Here is a 27,383-nt window from a genome sequence, read left to right on the forward strand (position 1 = left end):
TAGAAAGGAGCATACTACTGAGCAAAGAAAACTCTGTGAGCACAGAGAAAGGACCTCCAAATCAAAGTGCCAGTTAAAGATTTCCAGAATGAAAGCCAGCTGAGTTTTAGAGAATCAAGAGGTATGCACCAGGTAAAGAAACGGCTTCAGTTTGGAAGGACATTACAGGAATAGAGAATATTTCCAATAATGCCAAGACAGGAAACAGCCTGCAGTTAAGTCTACCACTATGAAAAGCCAAGGAGATGTAGATGCCTTCCCTTCTTTTTGGACCAACACCCATGTAAGTGCTTTGAAAGGCCAAAAAAGATCAAAGATGAGGAGCCAGGCAAGGGAGAAAATGGAATTCCTGCCACCCTATTTCTTTCTCTGGGATGTCTTTGCTGGGAGGCCTGCCCATGGATACCTGCCTGAGAGCACCTCATCTTCAGCTCATCTACCTTTCTGTCCTCACCAGATAATTTAACAAATGGTAGAGCAGACACAAGAAATATATCTCTTCCTTCCCAGACCAATGGGTTTTCAAATTTTATTTTTTGCAACTAATTTTTCAAACAAATACTAGTTGAGCTCAAATACATAAATGAGAAAAACAGAGCTGTTATGGAGAGAGATTGTGCCTGACCTCCCTCCCCCACCACGACCACAACTCAGCCATCTCCTTCCCCAACCCCCAACATAGTGACCTCTGAGGTTATTTTGCAGAACCCTATAATGTCATAGGCACAACTGACATCCGCTATACAACTTCTCTCCACAATTAAGATTAGGCACTACCAGACTGTTGCTTGAAGCTTGTGGTTCACAAAACCAGGAAAAGATCTTATTCAAGGAATAATTCTCTTTCCTAAATTTAACTCTCCACCAGTGTAGTTAGTTCATGTTACCCAAAATTTATATCCAATGATCTTCATGAAGCTATTATAGACAGAATTAGTTATAAAACTGGATTCTACAAGAATTGCAGAAATCCTAGCCTTTATGAGAACATAACTTTTTTTTCCCTTTTATTATATTGAACATTTTTTTTGGTATCATTAATCTACAATTACATGAGAACATAACTTTTAACAATGAAATTTAACAGAATATAATAGGTTTATAACAGAAAAGTCATTTCATCATAGCCATATAAAATGTGCTCAGAGGATAAGAAAAATACCTTTACATATTTAAAAAGAAGCAGAAAAAATAGTAATCATACAAAATGTAAAGCTGTGTGCTATAGGAAATTAGAAAATCAAAAATGTCAGATTTCTTTATTTTTCAGTATCAAGTTAAAATCTTCTCAGTCGTCCAAGACTGAACTCGGACAAAGTCCAGTGCCTGTTAATGCTTTAGACTCTTCCTGTCCTTTGAAGTCCACAGGAACCCAGGGCTTTTTCAGAGTCTAGGGTGAAGGTCTACCCAGTACAAACTCCAGCATCAGGTCCTAAGGTTTGAATAGGCTCTCTGCTGATAGCTCCACTTCAGAACCAGCACAGGCCAGTGGCCTTTAGTCATTCTGTTTAAAGGGTCGGTCACCCAAAAAACATTGCATTTTCTTCCTGGATTTCCCACAGTTTCTCAGTCCCTGATGATCCACCTTCTGAATGGTTGGCCACCCTTCCAGCCCTCCAAGAGCATTGACTCTGCCCCTCCCTATATTTGAGCAAACCCAGTTTAATCACTCCCCATGGACTTAAGCCTTGAATTCAGAGAGGCAGCCCACCCTACTGGGCACAAAAGGAATTTTAACTGTTATTTTTCCCAGGGTGAATATTTGGGGAAATTCTAAACATTTTAAAAACTGTGAAGAAGGAAATAATAATTATATATATTCTCACTGCAAGAATTAAACACAATAATATCTTGGTACACTTTCAGACTTTTTATGAAAGATATTTTTTATTTTTTGGTTAAAAAAAAGATGATAATGCCCTCTAAAAAGAACTTGGACAATGCAGAAAAATTTAAGGATGAAAATTTTTTAAAAACCTTCTTTCAAAAAAATCACCACAAATTTCACCACCAAGAAATAACCATTATTAATATTTGATGTATATCATTCCAATTTGATATAGTTTTTAAATCAGAAATGATATTATACTATTGATGCTACTTTAGTTAAAAAGTATTAACTTACTTTTTATAGCTTTATTGAGGTGTAGTCGACAAACAATAAAGTGCACTTATTTAAAGTAAGCAGTTTGATAATTTTGGTGCACCCATGAAAATGAAAACAATGAACATATCCATCACTTCCCAGATGTTTCCTTTGTAATTTCTCCCTTTAACAACTCCCTGCTTTCTTTACCATCTCTGGGCAATTGCCCTTTTGCTTTCTGTCATTACCCACTGATGTATATTTTCTAGAATTTTATGTAAATGGAATCATGCAGTATTTACTCTTTTTTTGTCTGGTTTCTTCATTGCTTCTTTAGGTCATTTGGAGACTCATCCATGTATGTTTGTAACAGCATTTCATTACTTTTTATTGCTGATTAGTGTCCCATTGTATAGATAAACCACAATTTGTTTATCCATGCACTTGTTGATGCCATTTGATTTGGGCTATTTCCAGTTTTTACCTCTTACAAAAAGAAGCATTCATGTAAAAGCCTTTGGATAGTCATAGCTTTATTTTTCTCAGATAAATACTTCGGAGTAGGAAGACTGGGTCATATGGCAGGATATATCTCTAATATTTTTATAAACTTCCGAAGTGACTGTACCATTTTAGATTCCCACCAGGTTCCCCAATACTTGATATGATTGGTCTAAATTTAGACTTCCTAATATATATGTAGTGTTACCTCATTGTGGTTTTAATTTGCATTTTCCTCTAACTCCTGACGGTGAGCATCACTTGTTGTGCTCATTTGCTATGCATACTACATCTTCTTTGATGTAGTATCTGTTCAAATATTTTACCCATGCTTTTACGTTTTGTTCACTTCCTTATCATTGAGTTTCAAGCACTCTTTACATATTGTGAAGAGAAGTCCTTTATCACATATGTGATTTACAAACCTTTTCTCCCACTATGAACTTATCTTTTCATTATCTTAGCAATTCCTTTCAAATAGCAAAAGTTCTTAATTTGATGAAGTCCAATTTATAAATACATTTTTTATGGAACACACTTTTGGTATTATATCTAAGGAATCTTTACCTAACCAAAAGGTACAAAATATTTTTCTATGTTTTCTTCTAGAAGTTTTATAATTTAAGGTTTTATACTTAGGCCTATGATCCATTTTGAGATAATTTCTGTATATGGTACAGATATGAATCAAAGTTCATTTTTGCACATGGATATCCAATTGTTCCAGCCTGCATTTGTTGAAAAATTATTCTTTATCCATGATTAACTTTTGCAACTTTGTCAAAAATTGGTTGAATATATTATTTCTAGGGTCTATTTCTGTGTTCTCTATTGTGTTTCATTGGTCTCTTCTTATTTATGCAAAATTCTATCACACTATTTAACATAAAGTAGTTCATTTAATTATATTCAAATTCTATTGAATTTTACATTTTATTTAATTTTATTAAATTTTACCTCACAGAAAAAAAAACTGAATTATAACAGAACAAATTTTTAAACTTTGAATACATGTTTCTTCACTATAAGAAGTATTATTTCCTAATGGACCCCTCTAAGGTTATTGAAAATTATGAAAACCATTATGAGAATAAAGTAATTACATATAAAGCTATGTTTTAATTTTAAATGGTGTCATTCAACTAAGAAAGATCAACACATTAGAACATTAGCATTTCCATTTTTCTTTTCCTCTTTCCTCCCTCATGTCTAATTTTTTCTTAGGATTATTATTATTTTTAGATTATCAAGTTGTATAATTCATATTCATTCTGTTACTATCATTCCCAAATATTTTTAAACATATATGGATTTTTCTCATCCCTGGATCTTTTACCAGAGTCTCTGCTTCTGGGCTCTTCATTTAATTCAGCTTTTTATTATCTTGATATCACTTTTCAAGTAGTTTGGTTGTGATTGGTACTATATTCCCTGAGATCCTTCATGTTTGGAAATATTTGCTGGCTGTGTTTATATTTGCAGAGCATTTTAATTATGCATAATATTTTCAAGTCACCCTTCCTCTCAGGACTACACAAACACTGATTGACTATGTTTTGCCATCCTTGCATGATTCTGTGGAGAAGTGTGAAGCAGCCTGATTTCCTCACTTGTTGCTAAGTTGCATTTTCTGTAGTTATGACTGAACAATTATTGCTATATCTTTAGGTTCAGAAAGCTTAATTAAAGTTCCTAGGCAGTGAGAATTCTGCATCAAATTACCCTGGAGCATAGTTTGCTCTTTCATTGTATAGATTCCATTTTTCCTCAATGAGGTAAAATTTTCTTATATTATGCTATGGATTTTTCTTCCATTTCATTTTTTGGGTTCTCTATTTTAAATATACTAATTATCCTTATGTTGTGCATTCTTGTCTTCCATAACTGCGAAATTCTCTCTAAATAACTTACTCTCTTAATCTTTTCCATTAGTATTTATCTCAAGCTTTTCTTCCATGTCATTAATTTTCTTTTTTAGCAGTATCTATTCTGTTTCTTACAATTTATAATTTATTTTTAGATCCATAATGATGTGATTTGATCCTCAGTGTGTGCCTTTAGGTGTGTGATCTCCTAAGAGACTGTGAGAAAATTCTTTATGGTCCTTAATTTTGTTTTCTTCTATGTATTATTTTTTTCATATTTCCTCCCCTCTCTCTTTCTCTTTCTCTCTGCTCTCCCTCCCTCTTTCCCCTCACTGCTTTATTTTTAAATGTCTGCTCATACTTGCATAAAACTCTTCTCCAAGTGCTCCATTTGTTCTAATACAGTATAGGTGACACTTCCCAATTTAAGATTGGCTTGATTTGTCCTCTGAGCTACAGTCTGAGGCCAATGCATTTCATTCTATCTACTGTTTAGAACCCTGAGAAAGGCTGGAGCAGGGGAATGAGTTCACCTGAAGAGATGGCATTCTCTGTAGTATACCTGGGACCTGCTCTGTCTTTTAATATTCTGCTGAATTTCTCATTCCAGAATGCACTCCACCTAGTTGAAGCTGTATTTCATTCCTACAGGGCGATAACCCCCAGGCTTTGTATCATTTCCCCGTTCTGGAGTAGTCCCAGAATCTACTTCATTAGGGGTGCAGACCCTTTTCACCCATTTCCCCATAGCAGTTATTCTCACTAATCTGATCAGAACAAGAAAAAGATCAGCATTTCAGTTCAGTCTGTTTCTTTGCAGCTTTTGAAATACAAATGGGAACTCTCAGGATTTTGTTGACTTGACAGTGGCTTCTGCAGAACTGGTGGCTAGGGTTAGGAGTTGAGTTATGCTGCCTCTGTGCTCCACTACACAGTCCTCCTTTTTTTCTTGGAACTAGGCTTTGAAGTTCACTGAATTATGTTATGCCATGAGGTTGCTAATAGTGGCTTTTTTTGTGGGGTGAGGGCTGGTTTTACAGTTTTCCAAAATTGTAGGTATTATGGGAAGACAGTTTAATGCAACCTTAATGAAGTTGAATAACACTCTCTATCCAAAGTTCTGGGTTCATATTGTCTCCTTGCCTACCAATGATGCAAGACCAAGACATTTCATTCTGTCACTGTCCAACCTCAGAGTTCATGATAGGGTCTTAAAACAGTCAACTGTGGCATGAAAAAGGACCAGCATGCCCTTGAAGTGGCCCCCAAACATATTCTGTTGTCTAGGGAGGAGATACTACTTTAACCCTTTACATCTGTCACTAAAGACCTCTCTCTTTCAGTATCTGGCTCCCCAGAAATCAATGTTCTATTTAGAAAACAGTAGCTAATCTGGCCAAATGCTAATAAGTGGGAGTTGTGATTTATCTAGCAACAGGGGAGAAGTTCAGCATTAACAATTAAAAGGTCTGTAGAGGAGAGAGCTTTTTTTTTCTTATTCTTTCCATTACCTGATGAGGTTCAACTGTACACTATAAATAGCCCTTCTAGTTAATGGCTATCTGTTTGAAAATCAGTCATCAGAACCATAGTTTAGGAACTTCCACCTGTGTGATTCACAGGCCCTACTTATTTCTCAGTGATAAGTACAGGGAAATGGTAATGTGAATTAAAGTTGCATCTACCTGTCTACAAAGACCAAACCACACCATAGCCTACCAAAGCACTCTTCAGGCCTCATTATAATAGATTCAGACTTAAATAATCAATTCAATTGCATGGAGAAGTGCTGATCATGAATAGTTCCAAAATAGTTGGCTAAACCCTGCTGCCCACCCCCTCCAGTCATTTCATGGAGTTACAGGATAAAGTCAAAGTTTACATCAAAGGCAATTTACATGAATTTACAATTAGCTGAAAAGGTCTTTCAGAAATCTCCAAAGAATTACTTTTTTTCTACATTAAACAAATCAAGTGGGTAGTTACCTTCACTTTAACCTGACTACACAGAGAAGAAAAATGGTATGCCCAGATCAAGTTGAATGGTGAGCTTCCAGAGAATATTTTCCAGAAGGACCCTTTTAGGGAAATGTCACCCAGTGCTGGAGTAACTCCCATATTTCAGTGGAGGGTTTGCCATTCAGAGTAAAAGATGCTTGCACATCTTCTGTGTTTTCTTCTCATATTTTCTATTTCATCCCATTTTGCCTACTTACATGATATCCATGAAGAACTCCTAACCCGTCCTTGAACCTGCCATATTGTTTCATGACACTCAGCATTTATTCAAACTGTTTCCACTACATAGATAGCTTTTTCTGGCCTTCAGCCCCTCAAGACCTGGCTTTCATGTCATTTCCTCTATTCAGACCCCCCGCACCACCACCACCACCGTCCAACCTCATAAAACTATTTTTTGCCTCCTTTGAGCCCCCCTCTACCTGTACATCTTTCTGTCCCGATACCAGTAACCTTTGCTTTCACTTAATTGGTTTCGTGTCCATTTCTCCCCAGCTAGAAGGTCTTATTCTTGTTCAGATGTACAATGCCTATATGCTTATTGAATATTCAAGTGATTATTCAACAACTATTGTACCTGCTCTTTGCCAATGCTTGCTGGAAGTCAGAAAGATTTTTGTCTCTGTTCTCAATGAACCTATGACCCAGTGGGCAGGACAGATTCTTATACAACTAAGCCTAGCCTAAGACCGGGGTCTGGGCAACTGCTGAGGCTGAGCTGTTAATTGGCAAGGCAGTGAACTCGGAGCCATCATTTTGTTAATGCCTCTTCTATGGTTTTCATAATCCTAACACACTGCTTCAATTATATGTTTCACAATTCTCACTAATGTCTTCTCAGCACAATCTACATCTATGCTGCTCAAACTAATGTGCACACAAATCACCTGGGGATTTGTTAAGCTGCGGACTGAGATTCAGGTGCCTGAGGTGCTGCATTTCTAACAAGCTCCTAGGGGATGACACTGCTGCTGGTCCACAGACCACACTTTGAGGAACAAGGCTCTAACATGTCAACATATGTTGTCATGTCAACATATGAACATAGTTTAAGTGGTACCAGTTTTTGGAAGAACTTCCACTGTTCCCCTTCTAGATATTCTTCTGACTTAAACATGATGAAAGTTACATCAAGAGAGGTAAGATTCAGTAGTGCCACCAAAAATATAGACAGGGTCCCTGAAATTGTTACTTCCTGGTCTTTGTTTTATTTTAAACACAAAAGGTGTTTAAAAGCAAATATTGGCAAAGAGGAGGTGTTCAATAGTTGTTGAATCATCACTCACATATTTAATAAGTGGACGGGCACTGTTCCTGCACCTGAGGCCCGCTGCTACCAATGACTGTGGTCTGAATGTGTAGCAAGCTTTTCTCAGATACTCAAGATTGCCATTTGTTCCTTATGTCTCCCCCATACTTATACTGCAATACCCCAAGCTCTTTCTGTAAATGGAAATATCTTTCAGCAAAACTGTAATAGTGCAATCACCTTAAAAATCACTAAGAAAATACTTCTTTAATGCAGACTTAGTCCCTAAGCAAACTTTGTAAGGTAGCCATGGGAATCTAATTTTTTATTAACTCTTAATTCCTATGGCAGCATCACCTTTTGCAATTCGCTGAAGTCCGCCGCCCATCATCGAAGTCAAAACTCCTTAGACCATGAGACTCTGGGTTCCCACACTACCTATACATCTGTTATCATTCGTCAGTTTTGAATTCTCCTTTGAAAAAGACGCCTGCCTGATTCCTACTCCAGCTATTGCTTTTGTTAATCATCTTCCTCCCTTCCTATCATCGTTTTCCAGCACTATTCCAACCAGACCACGTGCCTTATGCGTATCTTCTCCTAAGAATGTGGAGAAGACGTTACAACTCTTCCTGTCTGCCATGCAACACTGCCTTACCCCAATAATATGCTGCTTGAGAGGCTGTCTCAGATATGTGGTTTCCTTTACACACTTAGTTATTGCATCACTTTCCTTGACAACATAAAGTGAATTGAGCAGCAGTGGAACTGTTTCCATTGTGCAGGACACTTGGAAGGTAGTGGAACCCTTAGCTTGCCCAGCGTTGGAGTCTGGAGAGGACTCTTGCAAATGATCTTTCTTCCTTCCCACTACTCATGGTCTCATTTAGATTAATGCCAAAGATGACGAAGGTGTCCTCGTGGGATCCTGGGACAATATCTATCCCTATGGCGTCCCCCCATCAGCCTGGACTGGAAGTGTTGACATTCTGTTGGAATACCAGAGTTCTAAGAATCCGGTCCGATATGGTCAGTGCTGGGTTTTTGCTGGTGTCTTTAACACATGTAAGTATTCAACTGAGTAATATTTTTTTAATGTAAAGGAAATTTCACTTCAAGACATTTTATCTATAACCTGACAAAGAGACCTAGGAACCTTTGTTGGCTCTATAGAATTTATGGGTGGCTATTCTGGGATGTAGCCAATGCATAATTATATTGTACTGGGTTAAATATGTTCATAGTTTCTCTTTGAGTGCAGAATCTTTATAGAAAGAATGGTGGATTATTTCCTACCTAATTCATCATTCAACACCCAGGGAAATGGAGGGTCTCAGGAGCCAAGTATGACTGTGGGAAGGATTTGCCATTTTCTTTTCAATATCTCTTCACATTTTAAAAAGTTTTAATTAGCAAAATTTAAAATAATAAATAATGAGATATATGCTGTTTATTTGTTATTGAGAGGTTTTATAAATATACTTACTGGCTTATTGCTTATTATTGAGAAGTTTCATAAATATAGCCACTTAATTTTCACCCTAACTATGGAAGGGATTGTGGCAGTTCTCATCTCCACTTTTACATGTGAGCAGTGCCCTGCCAAATTAGATGGCAGGATGTAATGTACAGTCTTTACTCCCCAGTTTCCCTTCTGGTTTTTAATCCACCCAATATCCAATTCGTAGGGGAAAACATATGGGAACAGAATTATTCTTCTCAGCTCATGCATCATTTTTCAAAATGGCATTTGCCTGCCTAAGCCCAGACAGTGTAATCATTAATTCAGTGAATATTTTTAAAAATATATTTATTTCAGTATATCTTCATCATTGGTAATGATTTTCATTAACATGCCATTTCTAAAGCCTTGGAGAAAACATTAAGCTCAAGTTGGAGTGTCCTCTCTGCTTGCTCATTAATAAAGAATGTTTTACCTAATCAGCATTTTTTTCTTTTAATCAGAAAAATCAAGGAGGGGATGGAGGCTGGAAGCTGGGCTGAGGCCATTTTATAAATGATTATGAAGCCTATCAGTTTCATCTCAAAGTTGCAACAGTTCAAGAATTAGTTGGTGATCCAAGTAGGAAGAAATCATGAGTTTTATGTTTTGTTTCTCCATGGCATCAAACTAAATGAGATTATTTTCTTAGCTGAGGGCTAAAGGAATATCTATTTCCTAGGAACAATAAAGACCCATGCATTGGTCTCCTAAATGTGTTGGTCTTGGAGTTCTAAAAAGAAGCCTGAGCTTCAAGGGGGGCTAATGATCAGAGGTACACCTCCCTTCCTCGTGGTCCCCAAGCCAAAACTATGTAAAGGGTGCCCAGCAGAGGCAGCCACTCATATGACATGATTCCAGGAAAACAGAAAGGACCTTCTGCATCCCCATATCCTCCTGCTGCCTGTAATCCCACTACCTCAGGACAGTTCTTTTGGGCTTAGAACCAGATAAAATAGTGAACACCGTACTCCATTCATGCCTTTTGTGTAAACGGGTTGTTAGATCTATTCCTGAAAACAGGTTTTGGTGGTAAGCTAGGAAAAAGCAGAAGCACAATGTGGGGAAGTCACAGGGGAAATAAACCTGAAGAGAGAAGTTGGAAAGAAGGAGGTACTGGTGGCCCAGTGTCAGGCTTTACCGATATTAACATTGTGAGCTTGGCAGACTCTGCAACAAGTCCTTTTCTGTGAGTTAGTGTTAAGCCAGAAATAGAACTCGAGTGCCAGCCATTTTACTGGTAAAACTGTGGCATGAGTAGGGTCTAAAGGAAGACAGAAGTGGGAGGCAGGTGGTGGTTGCCTTTGCTATTCTTTGCGGTGCGAAGGTTAAGTCATTTAATGAGGACACTTTAGTATCTGACTCAAATTTGGACTTCCAAGGTTGTTCTACTGAAGGAGGTAGATAGGCTTTAGTTAAAAGTCCTAACCTATTTGGAGGGGAAGAAAAAGACAAGCCAAGTCATTCATCTTAAAATTGTCAGCTGAATTATTTTCAATGAGCCCTGATGTCTAGTGTTCTGGGAACCAGGAAGGGCATCTGGATTAAGTTTAATCAATAGGTACATATGGCAAAAGATGTTTGCAGGTAATTTGTTATCTAACAATTAAAATAAATCTGTGGTGTCACCTTCCACCAAGTGTCACAAAAGCAAATTTCCGCCAGGAGAACAAATCCCACTGAGGACCTGCTTTCTAAATTCTTAACTTCCTATCCACTGTTTTTTAATGTAATTTTCAGGAACATAGTCCCAGGAGCTGGCCTAAAATAATGCTGCTTTGATAATGTAGGATTAGTACCTAAACCCTTGGAACCCTGTTATTGGGATTCTATTGCAGTGGGCTTCCTTTGTCCCCAGCACAGTCTGAGTGACCGGGCAGTGCCCACTGCTTGACGATAGTCCCCCTTCTTCAATATGGAACATTTGAGGACAACATGCACAAAGGGGCTTTTCATGTTGAAAAATAAGAAAGCCCTGTATAAGAAAGGACTTTCGCTATGTCTTTATTAAATTTTGGTGATGTGTTTAGTTGTGGTCTGTCTTCTTTCCTGCAGTTTTACGATGCCTTGGGATACCGGCAAGAGTGGTTACCAATTATTTCTCAGCCCATGATAATGATGCCAACTTGCAAATGGACATCTTCCTGGAAGAAGATGGGAACGTGAACTCCAAACTCACCAAGGATTCAGTGTGGTGAGTTTGATTTACAAAGGCATTTGCTGATATCGAATTAAAGTGACATTAGACATTTACGCAAATCAAGCTCAGTCTCATGTCTCTTTCTCTTCTATTTTAAGGACTGTTTGATACCATAGACAGAAATGTTTGATTATCAGAGATTTTTTTGTTGGATAATGAATGAGAAATGCTACTGAATAAGTAGTTGGAGTTCCTAGTAACAAAGATTGATCATACCATTACTATAGTAACAACCAAAGAAGGCCATAGTTTTTCAGCTAGAGTCTATACTAGTCCCTCTCTGCCTTAGTATATGAATATTATGCTGAATGGCAGAGATATGGGAGCCAAGCATTTTCTATATCAATACTCTAAGACTAATATAGCTAACATTTATTAAGCACTATGTACCAGTCCCTGTGTGTGCATGATCTTATCTAATTCTTTTAACAGTTTTATCAGGTGGGGTGCTTATTAATATCTCCATTAATTTATGGGGAGACTGAGTTCTGACAGGGTTAAAGTAATTTGCTCAAGGTCACGAATCTGGTAAGCTGAGAATAAAACCCACGTGCCTCTAACCATTAATCACAATGCATTTTTGCCTTTGCAACATATGATTGATGTAAACATAACATTGATTGAATGTTAAGATGTGGTTCTCCTTGATCTGTGAGCTCATCTTTCATTCAGAAATAGAAATGGGAGTAAAGTTGAAATTACTACCAAATGCCAACCACATGGTTCTTTCACTGCCCTGAACAGCTGACTCATAAGCTGACTACAGGAAGCTTAAGAGCCCAAAGAAATTGTCTTTTTCTCTGTGACCCACTCAGTCCAAAACAATATTCAAAAAAGGGGAGAAGTCCTTGGAGTCCAAATTTACAGGATATTTATGAAGGTCTGTATGGGAGGAAATTACTAGGCATTGAACTAGATGGAATTTCCAAGCCAACAATGTGTCTCCTACAATTGTTCTTTATAGGTAATAAAGCTAACACACTGTCAGTTGTGAAAGCATCCAAATGGGGATGGTTGGAAGTTACAAAGTCATTTTAAGAGAAATTAAAAGTTAGAAGTGCCTTAACTCCCCTGCGTTACAGGAATGGATCACAGTTGTAGGAGCAGTATTAACTCACCAATGCTGGTAAATGCTCATTTGAGAATGTTGAAAGAAGGAAATCACTGAACTAGTAGCAAAAGTGCTACTATGAATAAAAAATAGTACAGTTGCTTTGAAGGGAATGAGCTAAGCAATGCTAAGCTAGAGAGTACAGGCAAGACAAAGCCTCACCTCTGTAAACTGAACAGCAATTTAAAGCATCATTAAACCCTTGGAATTACAGTACAGCATCCCTGCACGTACATGGAACAACAAAAACAGACCAAAAAGCCGTCCCCAGAGCCTGTTGTGACAGTCGCAAATAGCAAAATGGGAATTATTAGGCATTCTGCACTGCACTCGTCTTCCTTGCAGAAACACTCGGTGCCTTTGTAGCCAACTGCAGTTCGAAATTATTCCTCCCTATTCGTAGATCCGAATGCCTTCCATCAGAAATTCCCATGGGGCACCCCTCACAAATAACCGCATGAGACCCTGAACAAAATGCATACAAAATCGTGATGCTGATAGCTCTTGCCCTCGATAACCCTTTCCTCTTTTAACTCCCTGCTCCAGATTCCCTTCCCTGGCCCTGTCATCCTTTTTCCTTCCTTCTCCTTCCCAAATATCCAGCACCCTGGGACTGTGCTTCGTGGCCTGGAGCCCCCTCCACCCTCCACAGCCAGACCACAACTCTGGGCTCCTCTCCATTTCCTTTCTTGGCACATGTTTTTTTCAAAATATGACAGCTTCCCATCCGACTAAAGCTTCAAGGGCTCAGTCAAGTCTGGGTGTGAGGCCTGGCTCTGCCGCAGACGGCTGTGTGACCTTGGGCAAGGCACAACCTCTGTGTGCCCCTCTTTCCTCCTCTAAAGTGGAGACGACAAAATTTCTTATTTCACTCAGCTCAGAGCTGAACATAACAGGTGCCTAATGAATGTTAGCTGTTCTTATTGCCGTCATTATTAGTCACACAGCTGGAATTTCTTGGAGACAATATGTTGCCATCAACCTAAGCACATTGAAGTAGTCAGAAAAGGAGAGGTGCTCAGTGTCCCAAGATGACAGTGCTTTTTCCATCATTTTGAGGTATTTTTTAAGCAAAAACAGAAACTTATGCCTCATAGAGCAAACATTAGTGGGCCTCAGAAGCTATAGATGTTTCAGAAAACTGGAAGTATTTCTAAGACCCTCCTTGTTTGAGAAGGCTGGTGGGAGCTGTCCGTGGACAAACCCACCAGTACATGGTTACCACAGCCACACCCCCATGGCAAGTTCTGGCTTTGGGCAGTTACTTGCTGTGTGACCTTCAGAAAGTGACATCACCTCTCTGAGCTTCAGTTTCTTCTTCAACGGAATGAGAGTAATCTTAGTAGTTACCATATTCTGATGGAGCGCTGTGACAATTAAATGAGATGATCCAGGTAAATTACTCACCACAGTGCTAGGCCCAGAGGAAGTGCTCAATCAGTGCCTGCTAATTGGACTAGTAATGGCTCCTGGTAAGAAGTAGGGCTGCCTGAGCTGTAGGGGGGGCAAGCAAGGGAGGGTGTCGCGTGCCCCGTCCTCGCCGGCAAGAACAGCACGCAACAACAGCAGGATTCTTCTGCAGAAAGCTTTATTCTTCAGCTCTTTGTGAAACAAATGAGTTGGGCAGGATCCAGAGGGGAAGGAGAGGCTTGCTTATATAGTTCTCATGCTCTGACCTGGTTGGTGCGGCTCCATACGCCTTATTAGCATAACAATTTGGTGGGTCTCATTGGTCCTTATGCCAAGGCGCAATTAGCATGTAGTTTAGTGGTGTGGGATGTTTTGTCACTAGGAAGTTCGGGGCCTTCCGGCTGCCCTGCATTGGGCGCTATTTTCTGAGCGTGGCTGCCAACATCTCCCCCTTTTTTGTCTAACAGAAGCTCAAGGCGGAACTTGCCAGCAGAGGTGGAGACAGAGGCCTGACCTCCATCATACTTCCTGATGCCCCCTTTTTGGAGAGGGGTTCTGGGCATCTACCCCTATGCAGTCAGGCATGCCTCTCAGAGGGGTCCAAGACCTCTTGCAGTGCTTTGCCTCGCATCCTCTGGCTGGTGTTGGGACCGCTTGGTACAAAGGGTTTGGACCTTTTTTCTCAACCTTCTTGCACCATGAGCCTCTTAGAGAAAGCTGTGATTAAGCAATGAGGTACTTGGACCTGGTGCAGTGCCACATGGGCTCAGGGTGCAAGAGCTACCTCAAGCTAAAGCCGAGCTTCCTTCTTAAGCATGTTGAGCCACACTTGGGGAGAGGCGCCAACGTCTATCGCCATTAGGGCTTGAGCAAGGATCACCTTGTCCTGCTTATGTTGGTTGTGGAGTCTGCATAACAACCAGAGTAGGAGCATGAGACCTCCAAGCATGAACACGCCCATCCCAGCCATGCTCGCCCACTCCTTGACGTGGGAGAGAGCTCTGAGGAACCAGGAAGAGAGTCCTTCTGCTACGGAGATATCTAGACGGGTGGAGTTGACGTGGATTATTTCTCGCCGCAGTTCTTCTAGTGCCCCATCGAAGTCTTGGGACCAGTTTCCTGAAAGATACTGGGACAGATCTCGTGACAGATTAGCTGCCTGTGTAAAATTTTCATATTGAATGCTAGTAATGCAGAGAGCACGATATTTCCGCTCGCATCCCAATTGGGCCATTTGCCAGAGCACTTCCATTCTATGTACTGCCCCATACTAGAAAGGCATGCCTTAGTTACATATTGCCAGTCTGCAGGTGTCATTGCTGTCTCTGTTAGTCTTTCAATCTGTGCTATGGTGTAGTTAGCACTGACTCCATAAGCCTGAACGGATTCCGCTAACTCCTTAACTTGTTTATGGCTCAGGGGCTGGTGAGAGCGTACGCCATTATCCTCAAATACAGGAAACATTTGTCTAATTGCCTGAAGAGTATCTGGGTGGCAAAAAGAGAGTGCACCGCTCACGTAAGGTGGTGGGGCAACGGGCGTCGGGGGACACCCTGCTTTCATTTTTCCCTTGGTCCGCTTTTCGACTTTGCTGGTTCCCTTACTTCTGCACTCTGCGGTTTTATTTTCCTCCCTTTCCTCTGCGGACGTTAATTCCTCCTCAGATTCCCTACTGGAGAGTTGGAGGCCCCTCAACTCTTTCCAGGGGTATTTACTATTTTCTCCGAGGTGATCGTCACTCACTTCTCGGAGCTCTTTCGCTTTTGCCCTAGGTGGGCTTTCTCCCTCACTCTGGGGTTTCTTTACTTTCGTTTTTGTGGCCTTTTTTCGGCCGCGAGCTCGCTCTGTCTCCCGTTCTGTTTCTGACATGCTCCTAAAAAGCGCGTCTCTCGGAACTTACCCCTCCAGGTTTTCTTCTGTCCTGCAGTTCTGAATCCTCTCCAGATGTCTGAAGGGTCCTCCCTGTGCCGGTGATGTTCTGGTTTCCGGGTTTCGGCACCACTTGTCGCGTGCCCCGTCCTCGCCGGCAAGAACAGCACGCAACAACAGCAGGATTCTTCTGCAGAAAGCTTTATTCTTCAGCTCTTTGTGAAACAAATGAGTTGGGCAGGATCCAGAGGGGAAGGAGAGGCTTGCTTATATAGTTCTCATGCTCTGACCTGGTTGGTGCGGCTCCATACGCCTTATTAGCATAACAATTTGGTGGGTCTCATTGGTCCTTATGCCAAGGCGCAATTAGCATGTAGTTTAGTGGTGTGGGATGTTTTGTCACTAGGAAGTTTGGGGCCTTCCGGCTGCCCTGCATTGGGCGCTATTTTCTGAGCGCGGCTGCCAACAGGAGTGGGGTGGGCAGAAGACTGACAGGCTGAGATGAGGACAGGAGGGACATGGTGAGCATCAGCTCATCGCTGAGAGGCCAGGGCCACATGCCTGGCAATACCTGGCCTAATGAATTTCCCAGGGGTCTCAGGAGCACCTGGCCTCACCCAAGCCCCCAGACTCATTCCCCTCCACAGGCTCCAGTCTGACACGTCTGCCCCAACTCTCTGCTGGTTCGCACTGGCCGCTGCCCTCTTTGCCCTGCCCCTGTCCTCTCTTTCTAAAGGAAACTTGAGAATGAATCCTTGGTGTCTCTCTTGTGCCTCCACCATCTCTTCGGCACTGAGGCCCTGATGGTATATCTGTGCTGAATTAATTTGTCCAGCGGGGTCTCCTCCTCCCCATGACTGAGCCCAAAGTGGAAATAAGCCACTGTGGAGGGTTGAGAGGGAGGGCACGAGAATGCGTCCAGATGTACCTGATGTTCAGCACACCCCAAAGGCAAGAAAGGCGAAGTTCGGACGTCATCCCGGGCTCTGACCCATCTCCATTTACCGCCATAGACCATCACTCACTCCTTACTTGCCTCTCCCGGTTCACCACTGTAGGGCCCTGCATGGTGGACTGCCCCTCCGAGAGTGTGTCCCTCTCATGGGGCAGCAGTTTTGCACAGGGTGGACACTGTTGATGCCACCAGAGGGAAGAGCCAGCTTCTTAGTGATACAGGAGAGGGAGGGGCCCAGGAACCTCAGAAGGTCACAGCTGGGCAGAGTAATTGGGCCTCAGGACAGCAAATGAAATTCCAAGTGGTTCCACCCAAGGTAGCATATCCTAGAGGGAGCAATTTAAGCCACCTGTCCCCGGGGTGCTGATGGGTTTTGAATCATGTCTAACCTCTGGGGGAAGGCGTCAATGAATCACTGCGGACAGTTTAATGAAGACACTTTCTCAATGTTTAGCTGCCGTCCACACAGTGAATGGGGATGTAGGGCTCTTTGTCAGGGGGTAGGGGGAAGTTGGCTCACTCAGGTGCAAAGGTTTGGGTTCACCTTGAAAGACCTTTTTGATTCCCTCATTATACCATGATTATAGTGGAAATGGAAACCATTTTAAAAGAAAGGGATGGTGGCACTTATTAGGGTCATGAAAAGGATTTAAATGAAAGGCACTTCTCCCTTTAAATGTAAGCATTATCCTGCGTCCTTTTTCTGGAGAAGGTATAGTCAGACTTCATTATTTAGGATGAAAAACTATACCCACGTCTTGGCTTCACCCCCACCAGAATACAACCCCCAAAAGGAGGAACAATATCTGAGTTATTACTTTTGTTTTGCCACATGTAACAGGGTGCAGGGCATAGAGTAAGGGTTTAATAAATGGAATTGGTTGGAAACCATTTTAAATGTTTGTTTAACTGAATTAATGTCATTTAATTCATTGGACAAACACTATCATGCACTAATATGTTCAAAATACTAGATACTAAGGATTCAGACAGAAATTAATCAGAATCATTGTCCTTGAGGAACTCTATCCACGGTTTGTGGGTAAGGCAACCATATAAATAATATCAGGCGGGCTGTAATGTGAGCCACAGAGGCAAGGGGAAGGGGCTTCCCTCGTGGGCCCAGGGGAGCAAGGACAACGGCTGTTCGCGTGGGAAGTGGCCAGGGACTCCAAGACTTACCTCCTGCAATCCTCTGGCTGTGCTGTTCAAAGATGGAATGGCCAGGAAATGACCTTGCCAAACAGATGAAACTCAGGGACATGTTTGTGAAAGTCTAAGTGGCTGAGATGAGATAACTAGACATCAATCTGCTTTAAGGACCAGGCAGGAAGGAATGAAATTCCATGCATCCTGTATTAAGACTACAGTCATTGAATATTTAAACTTTAACTTTCATTATCCAGCCCCTTGCTGCTCCTTCCTGTATAACATCAAGAACAGCTGGCTCTTTGCCCACCTTCCTGGAGGGGCTAATGCCCCACGCTGTGCATTCACAAAGAGCAGATGGCGTTAATACTGTTTAGGGGCAGGGATGGCTTGCTGTTACCCATCTATCACCACTTCTCCCGGCATGGTCCAGCCCCAAGTACTGCCTCCTTTAAGACAACCCCAGCCCTCACTCTCTTAGTTTTAGATGGTCCAACAGTGAAGTGTTCCAGATTCTCTCTTGGAGGCAGTAGCTTCCTAGACCCCTTTTGTCCAACTTCTAAGTGCCTTCCTCATGAGCCCCTTTAAATCCTGGTCACATTCCCAGAGGAAATTGTTCATCTCTGAACAATAGGGTTCAATGTGGACTGAGCAGAATCATATGCTGTTCATACCCTCAGGATGTGAAGTGAAGGGGGGTGGGAAACCTATGTGCACACCAAGGTCCATGAACTGACCCATCTTCTTCTCATGGTGCAGCTGATTGCCAATTGGCAGATATAGGAAACAGCCTCAGAGTTTTAAACAATTTATATGATATTAAAGATAACTGTAAAAATGATAAGTGCTAAAGCAAATAGCAAGAGTCTTTATGTCCAATATTATTGTCTTTTCATTTGAAATGAAATAGGTTTGATTAAACTGGATTTTTCAAAAAATTAATATTTAAAAGTAACTGGCAAATCTGTTTTTATCAGTTTCAGCTCTAAGTCGGAATAAGCTAAGAATTATCAGTTATCCGAATAGAAAGAAATTAGAGTTTTGTTTTGTTTTTCCTTAGGGCATCATGGGAAAACACAAAATCAAGTCAAACTTATCTTGCAAATTTTTTGCAATTTCTTGCAAATTTGTTGCAATTTCTCCCTCTCTCCATGGTGTAAGGCAACATGATTAGCTCTGTCACAAATTAGCTGGGTCACCTTGGGCAAGTTTCTTGATTTTTCAGGGCCTTAATTTTCTGATATGTAAATCCATGAGTTTGTTCGTACTAAGCTTCTAGAGCCATTTCCAGCTCCAAAGTTTTTTTTTAGATGAATTTCACTGTTTCCCCAGCCAGGCCTTTTCCCCAACATTCAGCAGGTTCTGCCACTCGCTTTGTGTTCAGGCCTGCTCATCTGCACAGGGCCGGCTATGATGCACTTACTCACAAATAGGTACTGATTTGCAAACTGGCTTCTCAGCTCCCCATGAAGAAAAGAAAGAAACCAAACACACCACAGAAAATTTCTGTAACTGGTTGGCCTCAGTGCGTCTGGTTCTTAAAGAAAATCCCAATTTTCTTCAATACCTTTTGCAAAGTACAGTTGTTATTGTTTTGTTTTGTTTTCATTCTGAACGCAAACATTTCTGTGTTGCAATGGGTAGCACTGAAATTAGAGCAGAAATTCAGCAGCTGTCGTGCTTGGGAGCCAGCCCTAGGTGTAACACAGTACCCATTCCACTTCTCTTTGCAGTCTCTGTGCTTGCCATGGTGGTTTGCACATCATATGCACATTTTTAAAACTTAGACCTCGCCACCTTGTATCTTGCTTTAGCTGCTCAGTGTCTTCCAACTTGTTGGACTTCCGTGTTGTATTATCCTAAATTCTAACCACCATGTGAAGAAAAGAATTACCCAGAAATGAATTGCAATTTAAAAATTCAGAATATAGACCAAACTGCTTAAAGACACCTAAGTGTTTGTAAAATTACTCTGCAATGCATCCAAGTTACCAGTTCTGAACAGCTACCAAAGATACTTATTTTCAAATAGGTAGTCTTGTTAGCCACACGACTGCCAGCCAAACTGTTTTTGAGAAAATCACCTGGAGCCAGATCACAAGCACTGTCATTAGACAACTAAGATTATACACTGAATCCACACCAGAGTCTTGGTGAAAAAGACTGAAAAGGTCATTTGCCACCTCCAAGCAATCCAAACAGCTCATGCTCAGGGAGTATTTTCTTTGTGTCAGGTCCTGACCAAACTGGGTAACATATATTAACTCCCTTAATACTTTAAACAAACTGTTAATTATTATTATGACCCTCATTTATAGATGAAGAAACTGAGGCACAGTACTTCACCATGGTCACCAGCCAGGAAGTGGCAGAGCCTGAATCACAAACCCAAGGGGGCTGACGCTGGAGCCCACATTTTCACAGCACCTTTATTGAAATATAATTCACATGCCAGTAATCATAAATTATGTTGATGGTCATTGTGTGATGATCCTACACAATATATACAAATACTGAATCACAGTATTATACACCTGAAACTAGTATAATGTTATGTCAATTATACCTTAACAAAAACAAACAAAATATAAACAATTCAGCAAATTAAAGTTGGAGACCTCAATACTACACTTTCAATAATGGATGGAATAGGCAGGTAGAAGTTTCGTGAGGGAAAAGGAGACTAGAACAACACAGTGTATCAACTAGACCTAATGGACATCCATAGATCAGCCCACCTAACAACAGCCAAAAACACTTTACACTCAAGTACAAATGGAACGTTCTTCAAAACAGCCCATATGTTAGGCCATAAACAAATCTTAATGTTTGACCCATTAACATTTAATGTTATTACTGATAAATAGGATTTAGATCTGCCATTTAGATATTTCATCTCTATGTATATAATATCTTTTTTCTTCCTATTCCTCCATTATTTCTTTATTTTGCATAAACAGTTTCTAGTGTTCCATTTCAATTCTTTTTCTGTTTCTTTTTACTATATATTTTTCAGGTTTTTTTTGTTAGTGGTTTCCAAGATTAAAGCAATCTAGTTCAGAATAATACCAACTTAATTTCAATAGCATACAAAACTTTTTTACATTCCCCCTACCCTTTGTGCTATTATTGTGGTACAGATTATATCTTTCTATGTTATAAGTCCATCAACACAATTTTATAATTACTGCTTTATAAAGTTGTCTTTAAAATCAGACATGAGAATTACAAACAAATATGCATTTATACTATGTTTCCCATTTATCTGTTTAGTTACTTTTACCTTCTTTATTGTAGAATAGTTTTATAAGAAATACAATTCTTGGTTAACAATTTTTTCTTTAGCACTTTGTATACATCAGGCCACTGTCTTCTAACTTCATTGGTTTCTGAGAAGCAGTCAATTTTAATCCTATTGGTGATCTCTTGTATATAATGAATCACTTTTCTCATGTTGTAGTCAAGATTTATATTTCTTTGAGTTTATCCTATTTAGAGCTTTTAACTTATCAAATGTGTGTATTAATGTCTGTCATTGAATTTGGAAAGTTTTCAGCTACTATTTCCTCAAAGGTTTGTTCTGCTTCATACTCTTTCCTTTCATTCGAGGAGCCCCGTTTTGAGCATGTTGGTAAATTTGATGGTGTCCCATGTCTCTTGAGCTCTGTTATTTTTCTTCATATTTTGTCTTCAGTTATTCAAACTGGATCATTTCAAATGACTTACCTTCAAGTTCACTGACTTTCTTTTCTTTCTAATTGCTCACATCTGCTTTTAAGACCCACTAGTGAAGGTTAAAATATTAATTCCAGTTGTTATACTTTTCATCCTCAGAATTTCTGTTTGATTCCTTTTTATAATGTCTATCTTTTTATTAATATTCTCTATGTGGTTAGTCATCACTGGCATGGTTTCCTTTATTTCTTTAAACAAGTTTATAATGGCTGCTTTAAAATCTTTAGTAAACACAATGTTTTGGCTTTCTTAGTGGCAGTTTCTCTTGACTGCTTTTTTTTTTTCTCTGTATGAGCCATACTTTCTGATTTCTTTTTGTGTCTTGTAACTTTTGTTACCAACTGGACACTTTAGATAATACAATGTAGTGACTGTAAATCAGATTTCTTGCTCCCTGGAGCTTGTTGCTAATGTTACTGCTGTTGCTGCTGTTTGTTTAATGACTTTCTGGACTCATCTCTAAAGTTTGTATTCTTTATCTTCTATGACCACTAAAGTCTGTGCTGGGTTAGGTTAGTTATCAGCTAAATATCTCAAACCAACAAATTGCCAGGCTTACCAAGTCTTTCTCTGAGTGTGCTGGAGAAATGTCTTCAATGCTCCAGCAGGAAGTTTACAATTCTGCTGTAGCCTTCACTCCCCACTTGCACAGAGCCTCAAAGTCAGCCAGGGGTGAGAGATTAGGATCTTCTTGGGGATTTCCTGGGCATGCTCAGAGCCCTGCACATGTATCTGGCCATCTAGGATTTTAGGAGTATGTCAGAATTGTTCAAAGGCCTAAATGAACATCTCAGTCCCTAGGTTTTCCTTTCAAGTTTTTGGGGGTAGTCTTTTATTATCCTCAACTGATCACCCCTTCAGGTAGTTGCAGTGTTAAACAGTTGCTTCTAATTGTTTCTGGAGAACATCCCCATAGATAGGGCTAGTTACACAATAAGCTCTGAATCAGATCGAATAAAAATAAACCCTGAAGACGGAGCTTTTCAGAGAGCTGCCAGACAAAAAAATAGTGCCAAAGAAATAGTGGCAATTCTTTGGAGACAGGGCTTTTAAGGAGTTTCAAACCCATTTCTCTCCTTCATTTTTGCTAGGCTGCAAGTTTTTATAGCTAACATAGCTGTGAGGATGTTGGTGTTCAAGACTATCATGGAGCTATGGAGAGAGGTGATGAGAATAAGACAAATTAAAATACCACAAAGCTCACCATTCTTAATGAGGTTGATTCATTTTTATTGAATAAATACTCCTCAGATTGTTGCAAGTCTTTGGTTCATTTCCAGAGTTTTGGAAAAGTTAGTTAGTTTTGATCATGTTTGTTAGTATTCTTATTGTTTTTATGGAGGAGCAGGTTTTTGGAGGTCCTTGCTCTGCCATTCTTGAAGTGTTTCCCCAAAGCACACTCTTAAACCCAATATAAGTGTTTCCAGACTGCGGTGTACTGCACCCCTTTTAGGTTTTGCAATTTATAGGAATAGTTGGACATCTAATATCTTCTTGACATATGTCCATTGAAAAACATATTATTTTGTGTACATCCTTTTATTTCTCTTTTTCAGTATTATAGGGCATTATATTGATCTTTGAGAAGCTAGGAAAGGGCACCGTATTTTAAAGGTTGAAAATCACTGCACTAGATTCTCCTCCTATTCCTGTCATACACCTACCCTAGTCCTACAGCTAGAATATCTCCAGAGGATGCCTTCCATTCCCTGTCTACTCAAGTCCCATGTAAGAGTGAATAAAGAGGGAGTTGGGGAGGTTAAAAATCACAGGTCTTTATAAATATGTTAGGAAATTAGAATGAAAAAGAAAGTGGGATCCATCTAGTAAACCACGTAAGAAATACTAAGGTATTTTTCATAGAGAGAAAAAATGTCATGTTTTGGTTAATCATAAATTCTGCCTTAGAGAGTCATCGCATATACCATTCAAAGGTTATAGTTTTCAAATAATTAGAAGCTACTAAAATATGCACCACCTAAGCTACACTGAATATAATTTAATTTATTTTGATGATTAATAAAATATCTGGAAAAGCTTTATATAAATAAGAGCTATCAACCTTAAAATACTATACTCATAAGGAGTTTTATAATGCAAAGCAGTAACCTTGGTACCTATTGAGACTGTTGGTTGTATTTTTTTAAATTCCCTTCAATAACTATAGATAAACTTGAACAGAATTTATTATAGAAAGTTTTTTAGACATTCGAGTTTTCCAAATAAATATTCTCAAAATCCTATCTTTTCTTCATTTGCAGGTGAGATATCAATCCCTAATTTGCTATGCCAGAAAGACTGGTAAAGGGAGGCAGGGTCTTATTTCCAAAATGAATCCCGCAGAGGGAACCAGCAGTTACAGAGGGCCTTCTGCTAAGTGGTGATGGCAGGTGTGGTGCATGTGGATGGGTGGCATCTACTTCCTGAGCATTTTGAGGGTTGTTTTGTTTTTGCCAAATTCAATTTTATCCTCTGTCTCTTCCATTTTCTGGTGCCACAGTGAAAAAATAAAATGGATAACCAAACAAGGGAAACGATCAAAAGAGAAAAAAGAAATCTACATCCTCTAATTTCCTAAAAATCATTGTTAATAAAGCTGCTATAAAATTCTTTTAATAAGTATTCAAGAAATCAGTCCCAGGAAGCTTAAGAAGAGAGGAGAAAGTCTGTCCTCTCAGGACTAAGGGAAGACACTCCCAGAAAACATTGTAAATGGAAACAAACATGTTAAGTACTTTCATTCTGTATATGTGATTCAATATATCTGGGCTGGCTTTTATCCGGTATGCTCCAATATGTCCATACTGGCGATTAGAGTGAGTGCCCTTTCTGATTGGTTGCAATTTCCAATTGGTTCATGTCTCTGTCTGAGCAGTTATTAATTATTTTGATTATCACTCCTCCTACAAATACAGTTTCCAGTTTCGATTCGGGAGTTACAGCACATCCCCCAGCCCACCCTTCACCTTCAATCCCGGTGTTGGGCTCTCCTAGGCTACAGCAGACCGTTGAAACTGCAGCTTCTCAATGAACATTGTAGGGCCTCTTTCTGCACAGGATAAACAAAAATACCTTCGCTACTTCTCTTTTGTCTTTGTGGGTAATTGGTTCCTACAGTGGGGACTGGCCTGTTCTCTACCTGGCTGGACCTCTCACCTTTGACAGACATGACCCCAGACACTCTAAACGCCCCTTCCCGGTTGCGGCACTCAGTTACTGCCAACAAACAGCTGCATTCTGAACTAATGCGGTGCTCCCAGCTCCATAAAAGATTCCTCCAGCACACGTCTTTTCCTCTTAAGAATTCTTTTTTTGTTGTCTTGCTTCATTACCTTTCCTAGATGACAAGGTTTTTATTGGCGTGGGCTTTCGTTTCGTCTTTGGAAGTCATTAGACAAGCGTCAGATTCCGCCAGCCTGTCCCACTCCTTTCCAGCAGCTCCCTCCCCACCCGAACCCCCACCTCTGGAATGACCAGAGCTTAGCAAGGTGTGCTGTCGTTTTTGTCACCAATGTCATTGCCTGTATTAGGAGTATATCGGCAGAGCCAGAGAGATGAGGTTGCATTAGTCTGCTCCAAATACAAAAATAATTTGCAAGATAGATGAGTGCCTTTTTTCTACTCTCTGCCATTTTTAAAATAAAAGATTCAAACCCTGAATTTACATTTGAAGTTGGTCAAAGACATCTCCTCCAGGGCTTTCTCTTGATCTTATTTGTGCTGTCCCTTCAGCTCTAAAATAGCTGCAGAAACAAGTTATGAGCCCATATCACTTTCTTTCCTTTTAGGGGCTCTTTTTCTGTGAAACCTTTTTGGATGTATTGTAACTGAGATGACCCTGTGGAGTATTTAAGCAATTAGCCAAGTTAAAAGCAGTAAAGGACTCCTTGCTTGAATTACCCACTTCATTTTCCTTGAACATACAGCACACAGAGCCCTGAAGCCCATCTCGGTCTCCGCTGCGTTCTCTGTCTACTTCTCCACCATCCCATGGGCTCTTGCAACTCTGGATGTGACCCCTTACCCAGCTGTTAGAACCAGGGAAGATTTTGAACAGTGCGCTCTCTACCTTCTTGTAACCAAAAATAGTCCTTCTAATAGTCCTTTTTGGGGGAAAAACCAGTACACGTTTATTATAAAAATATTAAATATTGCAGAAAAATTACAAAAGTTAGAGTTATACTTTCCAACTACTCAGAACAATTTCAATATTTTGTTAGGCATTCTTTAATATGTCTGTTTGTATATTGTATTCATTTTTTATTGCTGCATAACAAATTACCAAACACTTAGCAGCTTAAAACAACACAAATATATTATCAAACAGTTTCTGTGGGTCAGAAGTTTGGGCACAGGTTAACTGGGTCCTCTGCTCAGAGTCTCACGGTGGCAATCAAAGTGTTAGCTGGAACTGTGGTCACATCTGATGCTCAAAACTCTCTTCTGAGATCATTCACGTTCTTGGAAGAATTCCGTTCCTTGCAGCTGCAGAACTCATGAAAGCTTCATCTTCTCTGAGACCAGCAGGAGAATGTCTCTGCTGCTTCAAACCTCTGGCTTGCTCTGTCTCCAACAACCAGACCCAGATTAAAATAGCTCACTTGATTAGGTCAGGCCCACCTGGATACCTCCCCTTAAAATCAACTCAAAGTCAACAGATTGATTGTCATTAAACCTGCAAAATGCTCTTTGCCATGTAGATTAACATAATCACAGGAGTGATATCCCACCCTATTCATAGATTTCATCAAGGGGAAAGAATTGTACAAAGCTGGGGGTAATTTAAAATTCTGACTTTCACACACACACACATATATACACAATGAACTGCTATACTATATATAGTGTTCTGTAATATGATTTTTTAAAATTATATGCATACATCTTTCCTGCTTAATAAATATAGATCTGTTTTTATGTCTGAATAGTATTGTACTTCATGTTTCAAAATAATTAACCACATTTTGGATAGGCTGTTGCTGATTTTTTTTCCTTACAAAGAATGAAAGGATGAACATTTTTCTGTACTTGGCTTTGAATTTGAATGATTATTTCCTGTATGCAAATTCCAAGAAAGGGGGTGTACTGAGTCCAAGGATGAGCTAAATGCCAGATGTCCCTTTAAGGGTCCTCCAGCAAGGCATGGAGCTATTTTTCTTGTGAGGCTCTGCCTTTGGTGAAAATTTTCTGGGTCCTTTGTGCCAGTACTGCTGAATTATTAGTATCCTTGAAAAGAGTTCTAGGAATCACTGGCTGTCACTGCAGAAAGCATACAGGAAATAACATAAAGCAAAGATGTGTTCTTCACTTGTCAACTTCATAATTATCCCCCTAAAATGTTATTTTCAACTTGATTAAATAACAGTAAATGAAAGGGAGGCTTTATTTTAATTTCTACACTGATTCTTTAGTAAGAGGAAACTAGATCATTTTGAAGGTTTATAATTTTTAACTTGAAAGGGACACTTTTTGTACCTGGTGATGGTATAGTGGGAAGTCAGGTTTCAAATAAAGGCTCTGAGAGAATATAAACCATGAATCTTAAAAACCAACAAACAAAGGTTTAATTACACCTGCCCTGCTAGGAGAAGTTCCCCCTTTCAATCAACCAGTACTTTGTGAGCACCTCCCAAGGGTCAGTTCTAGTGCTGGCTGTGTGATAGTGAATAAGACAGAGCCCCAAAAGTGAATCCATTTCACCCCACATATGCATGGTGAAACTGTGCAATGAGA

At 40.0% G+C, this 27,383-nt stretch overlaps 1 protein-coding gene across 2 annotated transcripts in view; it reads left to right on the plus strand.

Annotated features, from left to right (window-relative positions):
- The window catches only part of F13A1 (coagulation factor XIII A chain), a 157,374-nt gene that overhangs the window by 86,945 nt on the left and 43,046 nt on the right, over positions 1 to 27,383 (plus strand). For both annotated transcript variants that reach the window (XM_036998363.2, XM_073225174.1), the window contains exons 7-8: positions 8,611 to 8,785; positions 11,277 to 11,415. In XM_036998363.2, coding sequence (XP_036854258.2) covers positions 8,611 to 8,785; positions 11,277 to 11,415 — 314 coding nt within the window. The remainder of the gene's footprint in view (positions 1 to 8,610; positions 8,786 to 11,276; positions 11,416 to 27,383) is intronic.

This window comes from Manis javanica, chromosome 16, assembly GCF_040802235.1.
Source record: "Manis javanica isolate MJ-LG chromosome 16, MJ_LKY, whole genome shotgun sequence".
NCBI lineage: Eukaryota > Metazoa > Chordata > Mammalia > Pholidota > Manidae > Manis > Manis javanica.